Source organism: Amblyomma maculatum, chromosome 5 (assembly GCF_055883805.1).
Source record: "Amblyomma maculatum isolate TAMU_Amacu chromosome 5, ASM5588380v1, whole genome shotgun sequence".
Taxonomy (NCBI): domain Eukaryota; kingdom Metazoa; phylum Arthropoda; class Arachnida; order Ixodida; family Ixodidae; genus Amblyomma; species Amblyomma maculatum.
In genome coordinates, this window is record NC_139348.1 from 7,703,930 (window position 1) to 7,726,474 (window position 22,545).

Here is a 22,545-nt window from a genome sequence, read left to right on the forward strand (position 1 = left end):
TCGGCAAGCACATGGATAGAACCACATGGCTTGAGGCATTTCACTAGGGCATAAATGAGTGAAGCTGCGCTGCACAGAAAGCCAGGCTTTATTAATTCACGATTACTGACATAGACGCTTCACGACTGATGTGTGTGATGTTAATATATAACGGTAAATTAGTAGTGTAATTATTATGTTTTGCAATGCGAATAAATTTCACCCTGTGAGAGAACTTTTACACGCTTGACAGAATTTACAATAATCAGCGACTAATTTTCAGTAACGTTAAAGTGCAAGCTACGAATTACTCGCTGCGAAGACATCGTTATAAACTGCGCATGGGCGCTGTTCCGGCTGCCAGTGCGCGGACGCGGTCTCCGGGGTGCGCACTTCCCCACCGCCGGTAGAACGCCGCGACGGACGCGGGTAAATGGGAAAAGTACGACTTTGAGTCCGGCTGTGGAGGTGACCTGCCCGTCGACAACGAAATCTAAGTGTAGGAGAGCGACCACCGCTCATTCGTCACGGTCTTCATGAAATCCTCGTGATAAAATGACCTGAGCGTAGGTCTCCAAACGAGACGCGGTGAGATTATAAAAGGGTAAAAGATCTTGCTAACAAACAAAGTATACATATCAGCGTCAAAGAACAACAAAAACAAACGAACGGAACAACTAACGCTAGCGCTAGAACGCCAACCTGTAAGAGCTTAGGTAAGCAATTCAAATTGGGATTGCTAGTATTTAGAAGTTAATGCGTCTGAGAAGTGAAACTATCTACGATATAGCTTCGCTCCAATAAATCTTGCCCTGTTCATGATTCCCATATTTTACTCGCGCTTCATTTGCCACTGAAAGGAGTCAATGTGAGGTTACAAATTTACAACTTAAGCATTTAACATGTTCATGAGAAAGATCCCATTGACAATAGGAACGTCACTGTAATAACAGCTAAAGCACGTTCAGCGAACGTTGGTGCGGTAATACGACGCAGTAAGCAAAACACGCAGCAAGGGGAGCGGAACGGAAGGCTTTGAGCAATGCGACACGCTTCTTGGGGGCAATAAAATCTCACCTTCACCGCTCAATTAAAACATGCAGCGATACGCCGCTCATGCAGACGTGTATCCGTAAAACAAGCCACCACTTTTGCGACGTGCCTGGGAGGCCGAGCCGAGCCGCCGAGCTGTGACGCAGCATTGTCCCATCGTCCGGAAATGCGCACATGCAGCGGCAATCAGTTTCTCATCGAGCACAGACAGTCTTCGCCTTGCAGTAAAGCTCTACCAAAACCAGCAGAATGAAATACTGACTGTTTGTCACAGATAACCCACTCTGTACGCAGCACGCAACGATGAACGTTGAACCGGGGCCGACGACGCACCCAATCCGCGGATGAAAAAAGCTTTGGTCTGAACAGTCTGAACCATATCTGAGCTTTGGGCAACTACGCAGCGGATAATAAGTGGCCGAGAGAGGCCGTTAGAAACAAGTTAAAATATTATTAAAAACGTGACACGTTTTTTCTTACGCAAGAAACAAAAACTGCATTCATTCCTGAGCGCGAATATTATGTTTACTTTCTAGTTCTTTGGAGTTCTGGCAGATCTTATTTTTTGTGCGTTAGTAATTTGCCTCACAGTTCGCAGGAGCCCTCATCATCGAGTTGATGCCGCTGGCAGTAGGCAGCTGCACGCGTTTTCTTCCGAGTTGCGCGACCAGTTGTACATTGACCTTGGTAGTGCTTTTTGAACTCCCAGCTTGAATGCTGTTGCCCATTTCTATCATCATCAGCATCTCCTTTTCACTGCTGGGCCTCTCGTAGATTCAGCCATTTCACCCCGCCATTGTGGCAGCTGCAGCCCCTTTAATCCTTATGAGCTTCCTCATGTCTCTTTCCATGCCCTGACCGTGCACATTTGTTGTCTTGATTTGAACTAGTGGGTTGATATCGCGCGTTCGTATTTTACGCCAGCACCGCAGCGTTTATTTGCTGGTAGGAGATTTGAAGGCACCCTTTCCCCCACAAACCTAGCCTCCGGGGCGATATTACAGAACTGCGTTCAGTTCGGAACACTCTGTGATTGGTTGGAAGCACGGTGTAAGAATTGACAGCACTTCCGCTCAAAGCCTCTCAGAAGGTGCGTGATGTAAAAGCGTTCAGTTCCGAGGCTGAGCTGAAGTGTTTCCAACCAATCACAGAGAGTTCTGTAATACGGCCCCGGTACGGCATTCTTCTTCATGTTTTATTTATTTATTTATTTTTTTTTGCTTTCCTAGAGACACTGTCAATCCTATCAGGACGAAGGTGGAAGTGATGTTACAAGTGAAATTCAAAAACAACAAAAAGAAAGGCAAACGTAAAGATGTGTCAGCTGGTCTTCTGTTCTCTTTTCCTGTTTTCTCGGTGCAGTTTCAAGTGAAATGGAAAGGGTCATCACTCTTATGGTTCTTACCAGGTTTTATTTGCTTTAAGTGCTCTTTTCAGTTTTTGTTTTGTGCAAAAAGCTTACAGGAATTGGGTGTTATATTTTTAATCTATTTGCCTTAGAATAAAGGAGCTAATTCGAAACTTGGTATGCAGCCATCAGAAAGGCTGGTGGCCACCTCCATTCCGCTGCCTAATATCGCCACTGGTTTGGGACAGCATTGGCTTCACATAAGCCTTTCTGAAAGGAGAATAAAATATAAAACATCACTATTTAGGGGATCTTCTTGGGTGTTCAGACATCACTATGTTCCATGCTATCCATACAAAGAATAACAGAATACACATAATCCTTTCACCACACTAGGTTCACCATTTCCTGCAGCAAGAGGTTTTTTGCCTGAGGGCTATTTTTTGCAGGTGTTGGGAGGCATTTTCTGTGCCTCTCTGTGCTTGGGAGCGATGATGGCAGAGTTCATCTGTGTGACTAGTCGAGGACAGTGTTGCAGAGTTGTGGGATGAGAGCACTGCTGCCGCCATCTCTGAATGAGGCATCACGAGCATGTTGGCAGGCACTGACTGCTTGGCGGATTGTGTCATGTACCACATGGTATGGCTCAGTTGGTGGTGGAATCAGGCACACTAACCGTTACATTTGGCCTCTCTCTGGGGTGGTCTTTCACACAACATGATGTGATCATGTGTTGGGTAAATTAAGAGATCAGTGATTAAGCAAGTAGCAGTGTGCACAAGGGGCCCATTATCATACATTTAAAGTGTCTTTATATTGTTTCTAAAGTAAGATATGAGATGTTCAGCACAAAACTGTTTCCGGATTTGGATTGTTAACAAATGACCCTGAGTGATTCTGAGAGGCTAATCTTTCAATGCATGATCTCTGGGCACATAAAGTGCCACAGCATTCCACTCCATCCTGCACAGTACTACACCAAAATGGTTCCATCTCCCACGGTGTTTTGCAATAAAATTCTGTCACATTCACAGAGACTGACTTTTGAGTGTGACCGAAATACGCTAACAACATAATGACTTAATTATCATGCTGAACGTTTTCATGATGCACAAACAATTTGTTTTACTAAGCAGCCTCGAACAATTTGGAACTCGTTATACAGCTGTGTACCCAGAAGGACATTTCCTGTTGACACCTTGTAGGTGCCTAAGGGAAGACTTCATCACACTCAAAGGATTGCTTGCATTGGAAATTTAATCTGCATCTATCAGAGCAAATGTATCTTACTGCCAACGTGAGTGAGCCAAGCTGTTTAAATGTTTCTCCAACTCTCACATAATACCACCAAAAAAGGTATCTCATTTGGCATTTTTTTTGCAGTCTTTGCTGCTACACCATTAGCTGTTACCATAATCAATCATCTTAACCGCACAGCCAGGTCACCCCTTTCTACCGCATCGAGTTGTCTCAGATTGCCACAGGAAAAGGTTGAACCGCTCTGCATGCTTCTATGCTGTTACCTACAATACATTATCTTTGGTTATTACAGAGCCTCCTGTGCATCCTGAAGGGCATTTAAAATGAGCAAATCAACAATCCGCACTGAAAGAGTTTGGGCAGATTGGCACTTGAGCTCATCTGTGTGCCACCTCACATATGGAAACTGGGCCAAGTCATTTTCCGTGGCGCCTCATGGGGGATTATGATGATCGTGCAGGTGTACGTTCACTGTTTCTGCGGCAACAGGGATAAAAAAAAACTAAACAAGAGACTGACATGCAGACGTCGCAGCTCTGTGGGATAATCGTTTCTACTTATGTACTACTGGGGGATAATTTCATAAAGCCTAACTACAGGGTCAGTCAAAAGTTCCCTTGAGTGCCTTGTAGTTAGGCACTCAGGGCGGCTGTGAGGCGACCAAGTTCCTGACAGGTGAGAATGATGCTGCTTCTACCTCCTGTTCAGAATTTGAGTTTTTGGGTTGTTGTGAATGCCCCGAAGCATGGCTCAAAAGCAGAGAGGAACTTTTCACCAACTTTGTACATGTGATGGCTTGTGTGTGAAAGGAAATCTGGTAGGTTCAGTTTGTTTTCCTTTACTGCCTTCCCTTGGTGAGCATGATCGAGCAAACAGCAACAAAAGTGCACACAAAAAAATTGCTTGAGGGCAGGGGTGAATGAAAATGAGAACCAATTTTTTTTCCTTCCATGTGTTAATTTGCCAATGACCTGCAGAGAGGATGGCTATCAGCGCTACAGAACTCTGGGCTTGTTCCCCTGTCCCACGGCATATTGGGTTAGTGGCCAAAACGTGGGTATTCAACATGATTGCGGTGTAATGAAATACAACATGTTTCTGCAACTGGAGTTAGTTTGGCAAACTGTTGTTTTGTTGTGAGAGGCATTGTTCTGACCCTTTGGGTTCTATTGCCCGTGCCACAGTCCAAAGGCTGGTTCAAATTTGATTGGTTTCATCATGTAGTTTACGCGATAGTGTGTGCAGCTTGTTCGGTCGAAAAGACATTGCTATTGTTGTAGCCCTAGATTGAGAAAAAAACATGATAGAAAAAAATGTGCACGCAATTTCATATTATAACAGTTGTTTCCGCAGGGTCATTTTGCTTGCCACTGAGCATCTATCTGCAGGGCAAGTTGGAGGTTAGTTTAACGTGTGTTCATTGTAAGTGTTGGTGTTTATCGAGCAACAAGACAGATTCTGTGCTTTCCCCGAAAACCGAACCAACTTAAGATGTTTAACACCTTGCCAAACTCTGTGCCTGTCTCTCAGTGCTGAAAATTCCCGGAAGGCAATGTTAGATGGGAAATTACCTCCACTCTTAAGCTCCAGTGTCCTCCCAATTTTTTGCCTAAGTTCATGGACGGTGCAATAAATGAACCTTGCAGCTTTATATCATGCGAACGGAAATTGTGATGAGAGATTTTAAAGGGACCCATTATACTGTACTGGCTGGTGACCCTTTCAGTGTGACATGAGATGCATCGCACGCAAAAAGAAATATGAAGCAATGTGTGCGTTCACTTTGCGGTCTATGCTTAACATTGCTATCGAACCAACTCTGCTGTGCTGCTAGAATGTGACGGCACAAGTGAGCCTTTGTGCATTCCTGTGTGTGCAGGGCTTTCAACATGGACCCAGCGGAGCCTGTGGTGCCAGGTGCCATGGATGAGCTGCAGGGCCTGGGCGTGTCTGCGCGCAGCCAGGCAGACTTGGAGCAGGATGTTCTGGAGGAGATGGATCGCATAGTCCAGCAGAAGGAGGCCGAGGAGCGGAAGAAAGCAGCAGAGAAGGAGCTCCTCGTAGTTCGGCGCAACATTGCGTAAGAGCCCAGTTATTTGGAGCTTCATTCAATGGTCCCTGCATGCGCTGATGCCAAAGGGAGACAATTTTGGGCTTCTTCCTGGCTGTGGGGTAAGGCAGCAAAAGAAGTAGAGAAAACTTGCATTTCAAAATTATCCAGTTGGGGAAACTGAAAGCTCTCTGCGCAACCTAGCCTCGGGTGACAGGGGAGGGATGTCCCCTAAACAGCAATGACTGAAACGAGATTATGCTGCAAATAGACACCTTGGATCAGCTCTCCTTTATCCAAGGTTCTTAATCTGGCATTGACTCTGCAATAGCTACGCTAACCACATCTGAGTAAAACATCTCCTTAAGGAATGTTTTTGTATATATCATTCAGTAAAAGCAAATGTGCCATCCTCGTTTTTTTGCGCTTTGAATTTCTCGGATGAAGCAGTAAACGTGGTCTACTAAAACTTTTGTCAGCAGTTTGCATCTTTCTCTTGTGCCGTAACAAGTTTAAGCTTAACGAGGGCCTCTCAGAAAGTAAACAAGGATAACCTCCTCTACCTCAGGAGGATGGGCAAAAACTGGAGAGAATTGCACTGGGTATCTGCAGAACCTGTTGGTGCTATCCCCTCTTTACTGTGGTGCTGCGATATTTACGCCATTCTGATGGATCCTGCTCTGCTCCGAATTTGGCAAGTTTGTCAATATTGTGCTTTAGCTGCACCAAAAAGGAGGCCCGGTCACAGGAAAGCAACTGTGTTTAGAACCATTCAGTCTCTCAGTTGGCAACCCAGGGCAGTGATGGGTGGTAGAATTTAGCAACCAGTTCAGCGAACCTGTGAAGGGAGGCGACGGTGCAAGCAAGACCTTGAGCATCAGAATTCCAAGCTCCTTGCTACTGGGGCTGTCAAGAGTTTGCAGAATATATCTGACAGTGTTCAACTCCACGTGGGAGCCCTGATGATGCGTAAGTACTGCTTTCTGCACTTGTAGGGCCAAAGTGGCATAGTTCAGTATGTTAACACATTCTTTGAGGTTTCATTAACGTACTTCTGAAAAGTGGTGTGCATTGCCTGTGACTGGTCCTGCGCGTGTGCAAAATTTGAAATCAATATTATTATTAATAAATATTGTTGTAATTCAAGATAGTGTCCGCTTGGTCAAGTTGTTATATCGTGACTTCAGGCCGTAGTGCGGAAAACACAAACGATGATGAGCAGAGCTTGTGATTTGCGTTCTCTTCTTTGTCCTTCGTGTTTATCGTGCTCTCTGAGTGATCATTCCGAAGTTCATTCAGGCCTAGTTGATATGCAAGCGAAAACGATTCTTGCCATCCTGAGTGGCTGAGCAGCAGAGTGGCGGGGTGTGAACAGGTTGGGAAGTCTGCTGCGCCGCTCATAAGCAAGTTCGTCAAAATGCTTGCATGGGGAAACAGGTTATACGCGGGCATATTGAACTTATTGAACCAGGAATGTTACTGTGTTCGTTAGGAAGATGCAGAAGACAAATTTTTTTCTCTGGGGATTTGTTTTGAGATAGTTTTTAGTGGGAACATGTGTGTGTGGAATCATTTATTTTCTTGATTAAAATGTGTCACTTTGTTGTTTGTAACGTTTAGCATTTTGTCTTTCTAGGGCGAATCAGTGGACTCCAACAGTGAGGTCATTAATTTGTTGTTCAAGAAGGGGACTAAAGAAACAAATGGTATTCTCTACCTGCAATACAGTTATGTGCTAAGCATGGGGTTGCAGCCGTCAAACGCCATGCAACTTTGAATTTGCTGCACAGGGACAAAGATGGAAACCACTTCTCACACAGCATATCTCGGCCGGAAGCCATTTTTGCTCTGTCTGTCGTCTGCAAGTCTACCTTTTTCCTACAGAAATATACCACAGTCAGCAACTGTGGCAGAACAAAGTTGTCATAGTTTCTGATGGGCTTTACTGCAAATCTCAAGTGAAATGCGTACTAGTCCTCAATAATAGCCCCCGACCAAAGGGTGCAGAAATGACAAATAGTTGTCGTGCGACTGCAGAGAAAATTGTTGAATGCATTCAAGATGCTCTTAGGTGTTTTGATACGGCTGCATTTTTCTGTGCCAAGCTGCGCCATAAATGCGAAATTCGTTAAATTTGCTTCACGCTGTGCCAAAATGCCCTGGCTAGCCGCACAAGTTTGCCATACTCAGGGACAACTTTCCGCGGCCGTGATATGGCCAGTCGCCACGTTTCAGACACTGCTGCGTGTGTCACTGACCATTTAGTTTTATTTTGATATGATGTCACGCTGCTCTAACTGATATTTGTCTCTTTTGCATCCACTTGCTTCTTCCCAGTGCGCTGAACCGTTGTGTTGAGGATCCTTCACCGCATGAGTGACAGTCCATTGGCGAAGCTTCCCCATAACACAAAGGGGCCGTTTCTAACCAGGCACCACTGAAAGTTTTCACTATATTATTGGGCCATTCATGTACAGTGAGGTTGTTTTTGGGATGTCACTAGACTCACTTTCCCGTCGATAGACCCTATTCACTATTAGGTTTAGCAGGCGGCAGTTGTGGCAACCCTGTACTGTGGAGACGCCATAACATAGGGTGGTTCGAAATTAAAAGCACAGAAAAAATGTTTCCGATGAGTTTCGGCGCCGGTCTGCCAGCTTCCTCTCTGCTGCGCGCCGGACATTTGAGATGCCGTTTGCAACGTCGTCCAACCAGAGCTCGGATTTCACATATACGCTGTGTCATGATTCGCCTTGGGCCCTCTCTCTCTCTCTTTCTCCTTCTCCGATGTTGTGTTGTGCGTGGCACGGTTGCCAGTAAAGCTGCAATGACGTCACGTGAATAAGTTCTATAGATAGTGTAGGACCTCAGTCACCAGCAGCTGTGGAACAACTGACCACGACGGCGGTTGGACCTGTGACACAGCAGGGGGTGCTAAGAATGCCTGGCTCCGCTGGACAGGCCGCCATTGGAAACTGACCCTGGCAACGTTTAACGCTAGAACCCTAGCTAGTGAAGCTAGTTTAGCAGTGCTGTTAGAGGAACTAGAGGGCATGAAATGGGATATCATAGGGCTTAGTGAGGTTAGGAGGACAAATGAGGCATATACTGTACTGAAGGATGGGCATGTGCTGTGTTATCGAGGCTTACCATAGAGGCAACAACTAGGGTAGGTTTCCTTGTCAATAAGTATATAGCGGGTAATGTAGATGAATTCTATAGTATTAATGAGGGTGGCAGTCATCGTAATTAGGCTTAATAAGCGGTATAAACTGAAGGTTGTACAGGCCTATCCACCTACATGTAGTTATGATGACCAGGCAGTTGAAAGCTTCGATGAAGATGTAGAATCGGCAATGCGAAAAGTAAAGACGCGGTATACGATACTAATGGGCGACTTCAATGCCAAGGTAGGGAAAAAGCAGGCAGGAGACAAGGCAGTAGGTGACTATGGCATTGGCTTTAGGAATAGCAGGGGGGAGTTACTAGTTGAGTTTGTAGAGCTCAATAACTTAAGAATCATGAATGCCTTCTTCAGCAAACGGAAGAACCGGAAATGGACATGGAAAAGTCCTAACGGAGAGACTAAAAATGAAATCGAATTCATAATGTGTTCAACCCCCCCATTATGCAAGATGTAAAGGTAATCGGGAAAGTGCGATGCAGTGACCACAGGATGGTGAGGTCCCGAATTAGCCTAAATCTGAAGAAGGAACGCAACAGATTAGTAAGAAAGAAACCCATCAACGAATTAGCGGTGAGGGGGAGGGCAGAAGAGTTCAGGATCTCGCTACAGAATAGGTTTTCAGCTCTAACTGAGGATGGCGACATTACCCTAGAGGCAAGGAACAATAATTTCAGAGATATCATTACTGAGTGCGTGGTAGAAGTAGGCGGTAGGATAGTTAGAGAGGATACCGGTAAGCTGTCTAAGGAGACGAAAGATTTGATTAAGAAACGCCAGAGTATGAAAGCTTCCAATCCAACAGACCAGATCAAATTGGCTGAGATATCAAAGCTAATCAATAAGCTCAAGGTGGCCGATATAAGGAAATATAACATTGAGAAAATTGAGCATGCTGTAAAGAGCGGGGGAAGCCTTAAAGTGCTAAACAAGAAATTGGGCATAGGCAAAAACCAGATGTATGCGACAAGGGACAAGGCGGGCAACGTCATCACGAATATGGACAAGATAGTCAAAGTAGCCGAGGAGTTCTATACAGTAGCCAAAGAAGTCAGGACCGTAACGAGATTGGCGGTAGAGAAAAACAGTCAGACATTCCACCAGTGATGAAGGACGAGGGCAAGAAAGCTTTAGAAACTATGAAAAGGGGGAAATCAGGTGGAGGGGATCAGATAACTACAGATTTGGTAAAGGACGGGGGGGATATCGTGCTAGAAAAACTGGCCACCTTGTATACGCAGTGCTTGGTGTCATCGACGGTACCGGAACCATGGAAGAATGCAGACATCGTTCTCATTCGTAAGAAAGGGGACTCTAAGGACCTTAAAGATTACAGACCAATCAGCTTACTGTCTGTTACGTACCAGGTATTTACTAAGGTAATCGCTGATAGAATCAGGGCAACCTTAGACTGCAATCAAGCAAAGGATCAAGCAGGTTTTCGTAAACGGTACTCCACTATCGATCATATCCATACCATCAACCAGGTGATAGAAAAATGCTCGGAATATAACCAGCCCTTATAAATAGCATTCATTGATTACGAAAAAGCATTTGACTCAGTGGAAACCTCGGCACTGATGCAGGCATTGCGAAATCGGGGTAGACGAGCTGTATGTGAAAGTGCTGGAAGATATATATAGTGGCTGCACAGCAACCATAGTTCTGCATAAAGAAAGTAACAAAATTCCCATAAAGAAAGGTGTTAGGCAAAGAGACACAATCTCCCCAGTACTGTTCACAGCTTGCTTAGAGGAAGTATTCAGAGTCTTGGAATGGAAGCAGTTAGGGATAAGGGTAGATGGAGAACACCTCAGTAATCTGCAATTGCCGATGACATTGCCTTGCTAAGTAACTCGGGGGATGAACTGCAAATAATGAAGTTCAGAAGTGCAAGATGCCGGGCTAGTTGGTGCTAGCACTGTGCTGACTGCAAGAAAGAAAACAAACGGGAATGCGTGCCTTACTTTGAGAGGACGAAGTTTCTGGCCAGGTCGAAAGACAAATGGGAGCGCCTAGTGATTGAAACCTTCTTCATCAGCACCACAAGCTTTTGCGTCAGCAAGCCCTCTATTTCGTTGTCGGATAAAGAATTTAAGTTTTGGAAGGTCATGTATATAGGCTCTGCTTTGGCCTTTTATGTGTCTGCGTTGTGGGTTGCGTGTTGGTAGAATGTCATAGCTTCGTGACTTTTTTTTTTTGTTTTTGGTTGGCATTAATGTTAGACAATTGGTTTTAGCCTGACTTGGTGACTTTTTTCACTGTATTTATTGTTTCTGATGAGGGTTGTATAAGCTGCTTGTGTGACCTGGTTTTTTATACAATTTTTTCTTTGTCCATCCCGAAGATAGTGTTCTGACGTACTATGGGTTTTGTCTTACATCACTGTGTTGTATTCGTGCATCACCATTTGATGGTTGTTCTGATAATCCGTTAGACTGGAAGACTTTTTGGTTTTGGTTTACTTAGTAGGCTGGCCCCAGTTAAGTTTATCATCTCTGCAGCAGAATTTGCTATTTTGTGTTGATTTAGTGCACGTCACTTCTTCGCTTGCAGTTTTTTTTGTGATTCATCATCATCATCAGCCTGATTATACCCACTGTAGGGCGAAGGTCTCTCCCATATTTCTCCACTTAACCCGGTTTTGTGCTAGCTGCATCCACTTGACCCCTGCGAACTTCTTAATCTCATCCTCCCACCTAACTTTCTGCCGCCCCCTGCTACGCTTTCCTTCCCTTGGAATCCAGTTTGTTACCCTCAGCGACCATCGGTTATCCTTTCTTCGCGCTACATGTCCTGCCCATGTCCATTTCTTCTTCTTGATTTCTACTAGAATGTCGGTAACTTGAGTTAGTTCTCTGACCCACTCTGCACGCTTTCTATCTCTTAATGTTACCCCTACCATTTTTCGTTCCATAGCACTCTGGGTTGTCCTCAACTTAAGTAGAACTCTCTTGGTTAGCCTCCACGTTTCAGCCCCATAGGTGAGTACAGGCAAGATGCAACTGTTGTATACTTTCCTCTTGAGCGATACCGGTAAGCTGCTAGCCATAATCTGCGAGTGCTTGCCAAATGCGCACCATCCCAATCGTATTCTTCTTGTTATTTCCTTTTCGTGGTCCGGATCTGCGGTTACTACCTGTCCTAAGTAGACATATTCGCCTACTACTTCCAGTATTTCGCTACCTAATGTAAATTGCTGTTCCTTCCCGAGGCTGTTGAACATTACCTTAGTCTTCTGCATATTGATTTTTAAGCCTACCTTTCTACTTTTCCTGTCTAGGTCGTCGATCATTATTTGCAGTTCATCCCCCGAGTTGCTTAGCAAGGCAATGTCATCAGCAAATCGCAGATTACTGTGGTATTCTCCATCTACCCTTATCCCTAATTGCTCCCATTCCAAGTCTCTGAATATTTCCTCTAAACAAGCTGTGAATAGTACTGGAGAGATTGTGTCTCCTTGCCGAACACCTTTCTTTATGGGAATTTTGTTACTTTCTTTATGCAGAACTATGGTTGCTGTGCAGCCACTATATATATCTTCCAGCACTTTCACGTACGGCTCGTCTACCCCCTGATTTCGCAATGCCTGCATCACCGCCGAGGTTTCAACTGAGTGAAATGCTTTTTCGTAATCAATGAATGCTATGTATAAGGGCTGGTTATATTCCGAGCATTTTTCTATCACCTGATTGATGGTATGGATATGATCGATAGTAGAGTACCGTTTCCGAAACCCTGCTTGATCCTTTGCTTGATTGCAGTCTAAGGTGGTCCTGATTCTATTAGCGATTACCTTAGTAAGTACCTTATACGTAACAGACAGTAAGCTGATTGGTCTGTAATTTTTAAGGTTCTTAGAGTCCCCTTTCTTGTGAATGAGGATAATGTTTGCATTCTTCCATGGTTCTGGTACCGTCGATGACACCAGTCAATGCGTATACAGGGTGGCCAGTTTTCCTAGCACGATATCCCCCCCGTCCTTCAGCAAATCTGTAGTTATCTGATCCTCTCCAGTTGATTTCCCCCTTTTCATAGTTTCTAGTGCTTTCTTGACCTCGTCCTTCGTCACTGGTGGAACGTCTGACTGTTTTTCCCTACCGCCAATCTGATTACGGTCCTGACTACTTTGGCTACTGTAGAGATCTGTATAGAACTCTTCGGCTACTTTGACTATCTTTTCCATATTAGTGATGACGTTGCCCGCCTTGTCCCTTATCGCATACATCTGGTTTTTGCCTATGCCCAATTTCTTCTTTACCGCTTTAAGGCTTCCCCCGTGCTTTACAGCATGCTCAATTTTCTCCATGTTATACTTCCTTATATCGGCCACCTTGCGCTTATTGATTAGCTTTGATATCTCGGCCAATTCGATCTGGTCTGTTGGATTGGAAGCTTTCATACTCTGGCGTTTCTTAATCAAATCTTTCGTCTCCTTAGACAGCTTGCCGGTATCCTCTCTAACTATCCTACCGCCTACTTCTACCGCGCATTCAGTAATGATATCTCTGAAATTATTGTTCCTTGCCTCTAGGGTAATGTCGCCATCCTCAGTTAGAGCTGAAAACCTATTCTGTAGCGAAATCCTGAACTCTTCTGCCCTCCCCCTCACCGCTAATTCGTTGATGGGTTTCTTTCTTACTAATCTGTTGCGTTCCTTCTTCAGATTTAGGCTAATTCGGGACCTCACCATCCTGTGGTCACTGCATCGCACTTTCCCGATTACCTTTACATCTTGCATAATGGGGGGGTTGAACACATTATGAATTCGATTTCATTTTTAGTCTCTCCGTTAGGACTTTTCCATGTCCATTTCCGGTTCTTCCGTTTGCTGAAGAAGGTATTCATGATTCGTAAGTTATTGCGCTCTGCGAACTCAACTAGTAACTCCCCCTGCTATTCCTAGAACCAATGCCATAGTCACCTACTGCCTTGTCTCCTGCCTGTTTTTTCCCTACCTTGGCATTGAAGTCACCCATTAGTACAGTATACTGCGTCTTTACTTTTCGCATTGCCGATTCTACATCTTCATAGAAGCTTTTGAACTGCCTGGTCATCATAACTACATGTAGGTGCATAGGCCTGTACAACCTTCAGTTTATACCGCTTATTAAGCCTAATTACGATGCCTGCAACCCTCTCATTAATACTATAGAATTCATCTATATTACCCGCTATATACTTATTGACAGGGAAACCTACTCCTAGTTGTCGCCTCTCTGGTAAGCCTCGATAACACAGTACATGCCCATCCTTCAGTACAGTATATGCCTCATTCGGCCTCCTAACCTCACTAAGCCCTATGACATCCCATTTCATGCCCTCTAGTTCCTCTAACAGCACTGCTAAGCTAGCTTCACTAGCTTGGGTTCTAGCATTAAACGTTGCCAGGGTCAGTTTCCAATTGTGATTAGATAGTAGCGAAGATCGCGTATACATGTCTTGGTTTTCTTCACGAAATAAAGTTGTCAGTCTGTGTTTGTGTGTGTCCTGCCTTTCCTTCATCCGTGTCTTATTAGCGCAGCTTTTTATTGCATTGAACTATGAACCAACTAGCCCGACAAATTTTTCTCAGTGTAATGAAGTTATTGCACTCAGTCGAGGAAGGATTGGAAAAGGGATTAGCTTGTGACCATACAATATTTGGAAAATTGAAGTCACCCATTAGATATATCAGGGCTCCAGGATAAAGTATTGATGGTTGGTTCAAACATTCATGCAGATCTTTACAAAATGACTTGAAGGGGATCGATAGCAAACACCTATAAGTATTTTTTTAAAGTTCACTGTCAGATAACACCAAAAAATTCCTAAATCTGAAATGATCAGCACACAGAAAACATCAGTTCATTAATTTCAAGAAGAACACCCCCGCCTACTCTTCTGATGCGATTTCTTCGAAAAACAACATATTTATTTTTGCAACAAAACTCAGAATGATCTTACTTGCGAGCCCCGTTTCTGTGAAAGCTACATTGTTAGCATCACAATCTGCGATAACAGCACAAAGTTAATCTTGTTATGAAAGAAGACTGCATACATTCGAAAAAAGTACCGAAAAAGAATACAGCCAAGCACTGCCTCCCCGTGCGTTTCCCTATGTATTTTTTTATTGCCGTACGCGCCCAGAGCGAAGAACATGCGGGTTGTTGCTATTGTCTTAACCACTGTGGGTTTCTATCTCGGTTATCAGCTGCATTGTAAGCATAGGCTCTCCCATCGTGAATCACTTTTCTTGTAGCTCAGTTTGAATGTCATGTGCTTGGTTTTCCCAAATTCTATTAACTTCCGGCAGTGACGCGTTGCAGGGCAGTAATCTTCGCTCATAGATATTGCCGCACGCTCTCCCGCGCTGAAACAAATTATTCCACTACAGAAAAGGAATGCCTCGCGGTTGTGTGGGCAACTATGAAATTTAGGCCTTACCTCTATGGCCGTGCGTTTAAAGTCGTTACTGACCACCATTCTTTGTGCTGGCTGGCCAATCTCCGTGACCCATCGGGGCGCCTAGCACGATGGAGCCTTCGCCTCCAAGAATTTGATTACTCCATTGTGTACAAATCTGGTCAGAAGCACGAAGATGCTGACGCGCTCTCCCGGGCACCCGTCGGATTTGTCGATAACGTCACGGATGACAGAGGGTTTCTTGGGCTAGTGAATGCCTCAGACATAATGACACGACAGCGAGCTGGCCCAGACCTTCGACCTGTCATTGACCACCTAGAGGGTCGCACTGCTGACGTCCCCCGCCAGTTTGGAAGGAACCTGTCTGCATTCTGTCTTCGGAATGGCGTTTTATTCAAGAAAAACTCCAGCACTGTTGATCGAGCGCACCTCCTTGTCGTGCCGGCCGACCTTCGCGACGATATCCTTTTCGCTTGCCACGATGAGCCCACCTCCGGCCACTTGGGCTTTGCACGCACACTCGCTCGAGTTCGTCAAGCCTATTATTGGCCTAAACTTTCTGACGCCGTCCATCGCTACGTCAGAGGCTGCCGCGAGTGTCAACGTCGAAAGGTGCCTCCTCTCAAGCCCGCGGGTTTTCTCCAACCTATTATTCCACCTCGGACGCCGTTTGACCAAGTCGGCATCGACCTACTGGGCCCATTTCCGCTGTCATCGATGGGTAACAAATGGATTATAGTCGCGACCGACTATCTCACACGTTATGCGGAAACCAAGGCAGTGCAGCGGGCCACATCAATTGAGATCGCTCAATTCTTTGTGCAGCAAATCGTGTTGCGTCATGGCGCGCCGTCCCTAGTCGTAACCGATCGAGGCACTGCGTTTACAGCACAGCTCATGCACGATGTGCTCGAGCTTAGTCATACCAGCCACCGAAAAACTACTGCATATCACCCGCAGACGAATGGCCTCACGGAGAGACTCAACAAAACCATCGCCGACATGATCGCAATGTACATAGACTCGCAGCACAAAAACTGGGATGAAATTCTTCCCTACATCACATACGCCTACAACACGGCCACCCAAGAGACGACGCGTTTTACACCATTTCGCCTAGTCTACGGACGTGACGTTCAGACGATGTTGGATGCCATGCTTCCGAGCTGCCCAGATGATCATCCACTCACGCCAGACGCCGAGCAGTTTGCTCAGCGCGCTGAGGAAGCACGTCAACTTGCCCGCATTCACATTCAACAACAGCAGGGCACGGATGCACGCCGCTACAACCTCCGTCATCGACACGTCGCATACCATCCTGGAGAGAAAGTTTGGGTGTGGACCCCGGTGCGTCGGTCCGGCTTGTGTGATAAACTGATTTCCCGTTACTTCGGACCTTACGAAGTTCTGCGTCGAGTCACGGAAGTGACTTACGAAGTTCTTCCAGTGGGTACTGTGCAGCCCTCGCGTCGGCAACCACGCTCCGAGGTCGTGCACGTTGTCCGCATGAAGCCCTATTTCACGCGGTAGTGCGCTATGCGCTTGTTTCGTTGTCGCGTAGGACACCTTACCCCGCCTCCGTTATCTATGATGTCCATGTGCTGATCTATCTTTTCTCTTACATTGGCCATCGCTCGCGCTCCGTCCCTTATTTTTTTTTAAGAGGGGGAGTAATGCCACCCGGTGTCCCCATGTTCTAGCTGCGCCTGGAAGAAGAGGACACTGAAGTTGACTCTCGTGCTGTGCGCCGAACGTTTGCCTGCTGGTACAGCTTCGTCCCGTCGTTTTAGTCGAGTCTAGCCCTGTTGTCCGTGACAATATGGAGCTATCTTTTCAGTTTTTTAGGTCCATGCGATTGGAAAGAACTAGCTGCTTGCTTTTGTACGTCTCAAATTTAACTTAGCAGTCGCGTTTTTCCCGCCGTAAACTGTCCTAGTCTGTGTGCTCAGGCTACGTTGTCACTTGGTTTATCTACCTTGAGTGTACTAGCACTTCTAGTATTTTATTTTTGGACACAGACCACATTTCATCTGCAGAGTCAGGGACGCAGTGTTATCGCAAGTGTTCATACCTTCGAGGATCTTCACGGGCCAGTAACAGCTGTTCACGGTGATTTTTGTGCTCACGAATTGGCTCCACAGCGCATTGAAAAGTGCCCGTGCATGTGTTGCGAAAGTGTTTATGATTTCAGTGACTGCCTCCTAGCAAGGAAGAGAACTGTCCACGTTTGCAAAGGTTGTCACGCACTGTGTTTTCCTAATGCTGAAATTAAGTTGGCACCTTACAGCTAGTCGCACCCGTTCCGCTGGTTGCAGTGACCGCGACAGAAATGAGGGCATGACGTTTCTTCGACATATCTATCGATCACCTGTGTTGATCGCAGTTCATGTGTGTACTGTGCTTGAAAAATGCCCTTGAAAAGAGAAGTTGACGGGCTAGCTGGATTTTCAATATGTGTTACAACAGTGCATGCTACACACTGACAGAAGGCAAGAACACATACACACGAGCACTTGTGTGTGTGTTCTTGTCCTCTTTCGACATTCGTGATTTTAACGCCCGGTGTATGTCGGCATTGCAGACTCTCGTCTTTTACCCTCACTGCACACATAGGTTTTTTTTTTTAGAAACTATTAAAAGACCCTGCCGTAAAAAATTACCACACACAAAAGAGAAAGACAAGGAGACAACAGACAGGCGCTAACTTCCAACTGTTTATCTCAGAAGACATGCACATGCATTTATAGCGTCAGGCTACGCCCACTACGGCAGGAGCAAGAACAAAGAGGCCAGGCTATTATTGGAAGCCTTTCATATAAAGAAAAAGGCAGACTTGTGCGTCAGTGAATTTGTATGCGGCTGAATATGCTTTTCTGTGCAAAGGTAGTGCATGGTGATAAGCCACGACTTTGATAATGCACGTTTTGTTAAGTGGGTGTAGCCTGACGCTATAAATGCATGTGCATGTCTTCTGAAATAAACAGTTGGGAAGCTGGCACCTGTCCGTTGTCTCCTTGTCTTTTTCCTTTCTGTTTGTTAATTTTTTGCACCAGGGTCTTTTCCCAGTTTTTAAAAAGATGTTAGACTAACTAGCCCGGCAACATGCTTTATTAACCACACATATAGGTCCATTCTTTTCAACTGCACTGCGTGAACTGGTTCATGTGGTCCTGCACTTTGCCATTAATTTCAGCCATGCAGCATGGCGCCCTCTGCACGACGCCATTTGTTACAAAATGTGCAGGCGTCATGCAGGTTGAGTTCCTGGAAAGCGAAACTGTGCACTACCTCAGCGGCCAAATGGTGCAGCTGCTGCTGCCTCATGAAAGCAGACGATGGCTTGCGTTTTCAGCCCCTAGGAAGCTTGGCCAATTGGCCCGACGCATCACCAGGGATAATAAAAAGCCCGGGTGCAAAAAGAGGCATGGGAACCGCTTCGCAGAATGTGCCACTGGCGTAGTGTACGAAATTCCCCTGACGTGTGGCAGATCGTACATCGGGCAAACAAAGCGTTGCATCAACGACCGGCTCAGGGAGCACACAAGAGATCTAAAGAATAAGGAAGCTGCTAACCTTGTCGCGCACTGCGCTACTTGCAAGGATTGTATACCGCTGTTTTCTGGAGTCAGGATTTTAAGCAAAAGCAAATTAAAAGCACCCGTGAAATGATAGAAGCATATTATATTCAGAGGGCTGGGTCAGGTTGTGTTAGCGATACCTCAGTTGTTTTGTACAACGCAGAAAAGATTTTCCTTTCTAAGTTCTTGAGATAAAAGGTGTGATGCGTTTCGTTTTGTTTATCTTTTCCCTGGCACGGTATGCGCCTGCGCGTCTGGTTGTATATAACTTGTGTGCGTCGAAAAATAAACAGTTGTGGGTCAACGCTGTGTTTGTCCCTGTAGTCTTCCTTCTTTTTCTTTCCTTTGGCTGCGTACCTTTGTGCTGAAAACTATGTCCTTAAGTCTAGAATACCGACAGCCCAACAACTAACTCTACTGGTGACGTCTGTTTCAGTGTGGCCAGGCAGCGCCTGCAGCGGCTGGAGAAGAGTGTCAGCCTGGACCAGCTGGCCACCAGCCACTATGTCCCATCAGAGATCTTCACCCGACGCCAACAGGACAAGGTATGACCTCCTCTGAGCTATTTTTACTTGCATCGGTGGCGTATAGGTAGAACATCCGCCTCGCGTGCAAGAGGACCGTGGTTCAAATCCCGATGCTGTGCAGTTCTCCACTGGATCAAAAAAAAAAAATCCGCGTCGCCATGGAATTGCATAAACAGGTTTGGGATGCGACCTATCCACCGAACACCTCTGGAAACACACTCCCTCACCAGATCAGGATTTGGCCCCCCTTGTGTAGTAATTGGGCACAACCTCCTATGAATAGTTGTATGAACAAAACCCTGGCCCTCACTCACCAGCAGATGCGGAGCAACTGACCACTGTGGTGGTCAGACTCGTGACGCAGCAAAGGGTGCTAAGAATCTGGACAGGCCACCATTGGAAAGTGACCCAGGCAATGTTTAACTCTAGAATCGTAGCTAATGAGGCTATAGTAGCAGTACTGCTAGAGGGCCTAAAATGGGATGTCATAGGGGGTTACTGAAGTAGCAGGCCAAATGGGGCATATACTGTACTGCTATCGAGGTTTACCGAAGAGAACTAGGGGTAGGGTTCCTTGCCAATTAGCATATAGCTGATAATGTAGATGAATTCTATAGCATCAATGAGAGGGTGGCAGGCATCGTAATTAGGCTCAATAAGCAATATAAATTGAAGGTTGTACAGGCCTATGCACCTACATGCAGTCATGACGATCAGCAGGCGAAAGCTTTTGCGATGTACAATTGGCAATGGTGAAAGTAACGACGCAGTATACTGTACTGATAGGCGACTTCAATGCCAAGGTAGGGAAAAAGCAAGCAGGAGACCAGGCAGTGGGTGACTATGGCTTTGGCTCTAGGAAGAGCAGGGGGGAGTTGCCAGTTGACTTTGCAGAGCGCAATGACTTAAGAATCGTGAACACCTTCTTCAGCAAATGGAAGAACTAGAAGTGGACATAGAAAAGCTTAACGGGGAGACTAAAAATTAAATTGACTTCATCCTGTGTTCTAACCCTGGCATTAAGCAGGATGTAGAGGTAATCGGGAAAGTGCGATGCAGTGGCCACAGGATGGTAAGGTATTGAATTAGTCTAAATCTGAAAAGGGAACGACACAGATTAGTAAGAAAGTTCATCAACGAATTCGTGGTGAGGGGGGGGGGGGGGGGGGGGGGGGGGCAGAAGAGTTCAGGATCTCGCTACAGAATAGATATTCAGTTCTAAACGAGGATGGCAATGAACAATAATTTCAGAGATATCATTACTGAGTGTGCGGTAGAAGTAGGCGGTAGGATAGTTAGAGAGGATACCGGTAAGCTGTCTAAGGAGACAAAAGATTTGATAAGAAACGCCAGAGTATGAAAACTTCCAATTCTACAGACAGGATAGAATTGGCAGAGATATGAAAGCTAATCAATAAGCATAAAGCGGCCGACTTAAGGAAGTATAACATGAGGAAAATTTAGCATGCTCTAAAGAACGGGGGCAGCGTTAACACTTTCCTCTCCGCGCCTACCGTAAAAACCCGCGTATAATACGAGTTTTTTTCCAACTTTCAGCCTTCCAAATTTCCGCCTCGTATTATTTGCGGATCCCAACCAAGATGTCAAAGTTTTGATAGAAGTTTTGGTTTCGTTGTTGCCGCGTGGCTACGGCTTGGCTTTGTTATCGATGTGCGGCTACGGCTTGGCTTCGTTGCCCTAACGTGGCCGCACCCCGCAGTGGCCACCACGTCGAGGTGTCGTCTCTTCGTTGTTGAGTCGTCGAGTGCGCACAGCATCAGCGCATGTGCTCGTGCAAACCACGGTTCGCGAAAAAGTGCACGCTTTTTTCTTTAAGTTAACAAGCAAGATGCCAGGGTCTCGGAAACAGTACTCGGCTGCTTTTAAGAGAAAGATGATTTTAGTTGCTGAACACATCGGCAACAGTGCGGCCGGGAGGCAGTTTGTCGTCACCGAAGGAAGCATTCGCGGATGGCGACGACAGAAAGAAGCCCTTTTCGCGTGCAAGGGAATGAGAAGAAGCTTTCGCGGGCCAAAGAATGGCTCCAATACACTATAGCGCAGCAAAAGACGAGGACACAAGAGCGAGAGACGAACACCACGAGCGCTAACTTCCAACAAATTTTATTCTCCTGAAGCATCATATATAAACGCCAGAAAAACATGAATCATATGTGCAAACAGTATCAATTCCTTAGAAAGACAAGCTCTTTATCTGAGAGGAGAATGGAAGGTGTGCTTACACACGCGCATCCTGAACTATTTATCTTTTCGGCTTCAATGATTTCGCGCGTTACTCTTTCTCTGCTTTTTCCTATTACAACACTTTTATCAAAGAAAGGCTTACAGGTTTTTGAGTTGCATTCGAGAACGTGGTCAACTAGCGATCCGCCTAGCCGGCCGTTTCTGACGTTGCGAGCGTGTTCCATTAGGCGCTCGTTCAGACATCTCCCCGTCTGGCCGATATAGTGTTTACCGCATGACAAGGGAATTTTATATACAACACCTTCATCGCACGAGACGTACGGCTTCTGGTGCTTAATTGCGCATCCGCCTGCTTTTTTGGTGTTGGTTTCTTTCAGCTTGCACAACGTAAAAAGTTTCTTCGGCGCCGAGAACACTACGGTCGCATTCGCTCGTTGACCAATTCTTTTCAAATTGTGAGAAATCTTGTGCAGATATGGTAAAACAACAAGATTTTTCCGTTCCGGAGGAACCGGATTTGGGTGGCATTGATTTTCTGGTTTCATTTTTTTAAGAAGTTTTTCGGCAACAGAAACTTGAACATGGGCGGGATATCCAGCATTAGTCAGCCTCCTGGACTGCTCTTGAAAACTATCGCTCATCATGTGTGGACAAGATTTCCGGAGAGCATTTTGAAAACATAAATTGATAATACCTCTTTTCACAAGTTTAGAATGAGCGGAGTGATATGGCAGCATCGGCTTGTCGCTACGCGGCTGATAGGCCCAGCATATGTGATGAGCGTGAAAGGTGAAGTTAATATCTAAAAATCTAATGGAGTTATTAATGGGCAATTCGCATGTTAGAACAAGCGGTTTAAAATGCTCTTTCATGATAGTTACAATGCTTTGAGCCTTTGGCTCAAGAGAGCCATGGTCACACTTAACAAGAACAAAAAAATCATCAACAAATCTAAA

The 22,545-nt window shown here is 45.6% G+C and overlaps 1 protein-coding gene across 4 annotated transcripts in view; it reads left to right on the forward strand.

The window, feature by feature from the left end:
- Window positions 1-22,545, forward strand: part of LOC146187715 (DNA excision repair protein ERCC-6-like) — a 374,514-nt gene that overhangs the window by 6,345 nt on the left and 345,624 nt on the right. For all 4 annotated transcript variants that reach the window (XR_014707405.1, XM_084603509.1, XM_084603511.1 and 1 more), the window contains exons 2-3: window positions 5,520-5,720; window positions 19,294-19,402. Coding sequence is in view for 3 of the 4 variants with exons in the window: in XM_084603509.1 (XP_084459635.1) it covers window positions 5,520-5,720; window positions 19,294-19,402 (310 nt within the window). In the remaining variant the exon portion in view is untranslated. The remainder of the gene's footprint in view (window positions 1-5,519; window positions 5,721-19,293; window positions 19,403-22,545) is intronic.